The 4,661-nt window shown below is 46.1% G+C and overlaps 1 protein-coding gene across 1 annotated transcript in view; it reads right to left on the bottom strand.

Moving 5' to 3' along the window:
* LOC103358465 (cadherin-12) overlaps window positions 1–4,661 on the bottom strand; it is a 69,633-nt gene that overhangs the window by 35,036 nt on the left and 29,936 nt on the right. Inside the window, exons 3-5 of the mRNA XM_008283446.1 lie at window positions 3,900–4,019; window positions 2,406–2,573; window positions 1–178 (exon numbers count right to left, since the gene is read on the bottom strand). Of these exons, the coding sequence (XP_008281668.1) occupies window positions 1–178; window positions 2,406–2,573; window positions 3,900–4,019 (466 nt within the window). The remainder of the gene's footprint in view (window positions 179–2,405; window positions 2,574–3,899; window positions 4,020–4,661) is intronic.

Genomic DNA, 4,661 nt, shown 5'->3' with positions numbered 1-4,661 from the left:
ATGATGATCCCCTCCTGGTTGTGCTCGTTGGTGGTGATGTCGAACATGGCGCCGCCGTCGCCCGGCACGATGGTGTACTCCACCTCGGCGTTCCTCCCGATGTCCAAGTCGTGCGCTTTGATTCTCCCGACGGCGGATCCCACCGAGGACGACTCGGGAACTCTCAGGTGAAAGAAACCTGTCGACAGACGGAACATCAGACCGGACTCGGGCTCATTTGTTATCATCAGACGGGAAAACACCGAGCTCCTCGCATCCTCCTGTCCTTTATGTATTCACTCGAGGACGTCTTATCCGCCCACAGGCAGAGCAGCTGATATTCTCTGTGTGTGAAGTCGGGCCTGCAGCTATAGGCATGGCATTATTCAATTCTGACGGGTTTGGACATCAAGGCCGCTCAGCTCCTCGTAATTGGCTTGGCTCAACCTGCAAGACCGACAGGCGCTTTGGGCTTTGATACCAGCGAGGAGAAGAAATCTACAAACAAACGAACAAACAAATAAGCAAAGAGCACGTTGACTGATCACCACTTACGCCTGACGGTGGATGGAAATGAATCTTTTCTTCCCTTCACTCTCGGAGACGATGATTATCAGTTTCGAGCGTTAGCTTGTGTGCCGGGAAATGAAAACTTTGCAGATCTCGTGCCTTCACCTGGTGACACCGCAGAGGAGATTGTGGGCAATTTACTGTTCTAATTACGCCTCCGAGTCCATCCTCGGTTCAGGAGACGTTGGGAAATCAACGTGACATTAACTTTGAACATAAGCTCGTGTCAAAGGGCGACACAATATTTATTTGCCGGCTGAATGAGAGAAAGCGCTTCCATTCACTGGACTCCACAGTCACCGCTCTGATCTCCAGACATTCCTCTTTTTTTTAATTAAGCAGATTTCTGAAACAGTTTACCGCTGGAACAAAGACAAAGCCAAGGCCAGGCCAAGAAAACACGGATCCTTTTGATAAAATTGGATTTATTTGGCTGTTTTGGGGATTTAAAAAGTCAAACTTGAACCTGAGCTGAAGACTGGCTGCACAAAAGAGGGCACAGAATGAATGAAATGCAAACTCGGTGCAATATTTGAGTTCCTACGACACGAGACGCTTTCACTGCTGCATATGTCAGCGCACTCCGTTTCATTTCCTATTCCTCTATTTTACGGTGAATCACAGTTTTGGTTTTTCTTTCCCTCCCCTCGCTCGTCTCTCGGTTGTTGATTCAAGGATCGAGGGAGGAAATCCGAGGCCTATGGATGAATCCGGGCGCTATAATTTCAATAAATAATCAAGTACTTTCAAGGGCATGCATTCATTTTTTAAACGTCTTTCTAGGTTCGAGTCCTTTTCAAGGATAGGGAAAAAGAGAATTTTCTTCTTTTTTTTTTTTTCTTGTTGTTAGCTCCGGTGCCAAAAACCAAGAGAGTCGCAGGTTATTAGAAGCCAACAGACAGCTGTTGTACGCCGCCGCCTGCAGGGTTAACAAGCTTCTAGGAGGATGCAGCCAAGCCAGATGCAGGTAGTGTACGCCACTATTAGTAATGACATCTGCAGGCTTTCCATCACGCAGGTTCAGAGGGGGATTGACAGTTCATAAATAAAAAAAAAAAGGCTTCTAGGAAAAGGATTTATGCAGCAGTAATCATAATATAAATGGAATCACCTGATGACTTTTTCCACACGTTTTTATTTTTTTATTTTAAAACCTGTAAGCCTTCAGTCGATGGAAGGAGAGGGGGAGACAAAGAGAGGATTTAGGACAGGGGCAGAGGAGCCGCCATGCTCGGCCCGAACCTCTGTGCTGTGACAGCATTATGGAAATATCATCTTTCCCTCGTAGCCAAAGGAGCTTGACCGTCTGGGCTGAGCGTATTTACATTCAGGGGAGACCTCTCGGTGTCACCTCAAAAATATCCAAAGAGGGCGGCATCAATACAAAGCAGTGTGTTGGGTTTTTTTAGATTAATATTCATGCTGGCTGTACGTGGACAAGCTTTCACAGATCGATGGTTTTTGTGTCGTCGACCTGGCGAGCGGCACAATCGAATTAATCTGGTTTCATCCAAGCTTATATGTGTTTAAACACACTGACTCTCAATCCCAGCATGCCGCGCCGACAACATGCACAAATCTGATCTAAATATAGACGTGGGGTTGCCCCCACCAGCGAAACAACAACAACAACAACAACAAGCGGCCAGGAGTAGTAGCTGCCGCGGATGCAATCACGCTGAATAAACAGGCCGCCGCTGCCTACGACGTAATGACAAATAATGAAAAGCAATTACAAAGAGTAGATATGATGAATACCCCCTGCCCCCCCTCCTCCTGTCGTAATTGGGTGCTGTTTATTTCATTACAAAAAAAGACACACATAAGGTCATAAGTCTGTTTTTCCTTCCACTCACTTTTGGAGAACCGGGGCGGGTTATCGTTGACGTCGCTGAGGGTGATGTTGACGGTGGTGGTCCCGGCCAGGCCTCCCAGCTGACCCCCCATGTCCTTGGCCTGGATTAATACCTGGTACTGTTCCTTCACCTCTCGGTCCATGTTGGGCAAGGCTGTCTTTATCACCCCTGGAGAGATTGATGAGAAATGCAGATAATAAAGAAGAGAGAAGGCAGCAGGGAGGAAAAAAAATAACCAGACTTCAAAAAAAAAAAAAGCACGATGTTTTTCCCACCGTCGCAGCGAGAAGCCGCACATGTGGTCGTCTCTGGCCAAGGCTGAAATAGAGGTCATCTCACAAACTGGAAACACTTGACATTCAATAGGGAGCTCTGGTGAAGCCATATAATGATTCACTTGAGGATCAGAGACCCTGAGATCAGAGAGCGTTTGTACTGCAGATTAATAGCCAGGTCACTGCGAGGTTGGCAGCGCACACACACCCACCTATGTTGCACTTCTCTTATTCCATTTAATGCCCCGTTCTGGACGTATAAACCCCCAAAAATCAAACGATTACTTATTTTTTGCGTCTTATGTTTCCCTCCCTTGGTTGATTCCTTGTTGTCAGCCTTCCCCCGTTCGCTCACCTTTTTACCTCCCGGTGTTTGTTCCCCTTGTTTATGTGCGTTTGGAGATAGCTGCTGCACACCCGGCAGGGCAAACATTTGCTTTAACAGTTTGATTTTTTTCTCCTGCGTCAGTTTGAAATACAGTCACAGTACGCGCTCCGTAAAGCTTGTGGGATGAGCGGCATAATCAGCGACAGATTCCACCGTATCTGGCTGTGTGATGTGTACGAACCTATTTTCATACGCTTTGAACTGTCCCAGATAGGCAGCCAGCAGCGGCTCACTGCCTGCATTTGGAGCAGCCGGCTTGCCGTACCGCTCCCTAAATAAAGACCCCGTTAGAGTTTGGTGATCCCGACTGAAGACGCCATCCAATAACTCAATTTATGCTTCCTTAAATCCATTCACCAAACACAAATTTGACATTTTTTTAACCTCTAACGGTTCGCATTACGTCCTAATGCCTATTGATGAATGCTGCACGCCGTTTGATTTAGCTGCTCCGGTTTTGATGCAATTGACCCCTTCGTTTCGTACCTGTCAGATAAATAATTCAGCGGCGACAGGAGAACACGTGTCCTGTTGTGGCACGCTGATTTGTGGCGGAGCCCCGGGGGTCACTTCTAGAGGTCTATTTTATTCGTCTGATATATGCTCGCGCCGGTCCGCGTGGCGCCGTGCATGCTGATTAGGAGGCACTCAATCATTTCATTCAAGAGTACTGACCTAGATAATTTTTATTTTTCCCCCTGCAAGATTGCCTCACTGCAGCTGGAAGAAGGTACACATAGAAAATGGGGCTGCTTGTTTTCCAACTGCTAAAAATTAAAGATGTTTACTCTCTGAGCTGAACCGGATTCGGCCTCAGAGAGATGGATTTACCTGTTTTGGGATCCACGGAGAAGTAGGGCTGGCCGTGCAGGATGCTGTACACCACCCTGGCGCTGTTTCCATACGTCGGGTCGTCCGCATCCGTGGCTGTTACTTGCGTCACGTACGTCCCTGCGGGAAAAGAGTGGGAAGACATATTGACTTCGACTTAATCGGTTTCCTCGTGAGACCGAAATCCAAACTCTTTGAAGTTCATCAGTTTACTAAACGATCTCATCTGACACTAATGAACGGTGAATCACGACGCCGAGAGAAGAGAGCCACACAGCGACTGATGAACAAAGAGCCTGATAGAGTGCAGCGAGGAGGCGTGAGGACGAGTTTCTTTCTTCTTTCTCCGCATACATCACGTTGATGCACCTGGAGATGTGATGTTTCAAGATCAGACACCTTCACCCAGGTGACCGAGTGGTTGGAAAAATGTAAAAAAAAATGCTCATTTTCTTGGTTTGTTTGGTGTTAGTTTGGTTTTAAATTTGCCTTCTCTCAGTTTTTACTGATGTTGGTTTAAAATGCTGTTAGTTTGATGCAGAAAAGCTGTTTTCTGTTAGTTTTTTTAAACAATGTTGGTTTAAAACATAAAATTATCCTGTGTTTTCTGGTTTGGTTTTGGTTTAAACCAAACTGTAATAAATGGGATTCCATTTAAAATGGAACGATGAAAAATTATCCAATTTAAATGTTTTTGTTTGTTTGTGTGTTTTTGGTTAAAATGTGAAAAATTGGCCCATTTACTGTTTTGTAGGTTTGAAG

This window comes from Stegastes partitus, unplaced genomic scaffold, assembly GCF_000690725.1.
Source record: "Stegastes partitus isolate 25-593 unplaced genomic scaffold, Stegastes_partitus-1.0.2 Scaffold313, whole genome shotgun sequence".
NCBI lineage: Eukaryota > Metazoa > Chordata > Actinopteri > Pomacentridae > Stegastes > Stegastes partitus.
The sequence above is the reverse complement of the archived record's forward strand: the minus strand, read 5'-3'. Positions and strand labels throughout refer to the sequence as shown.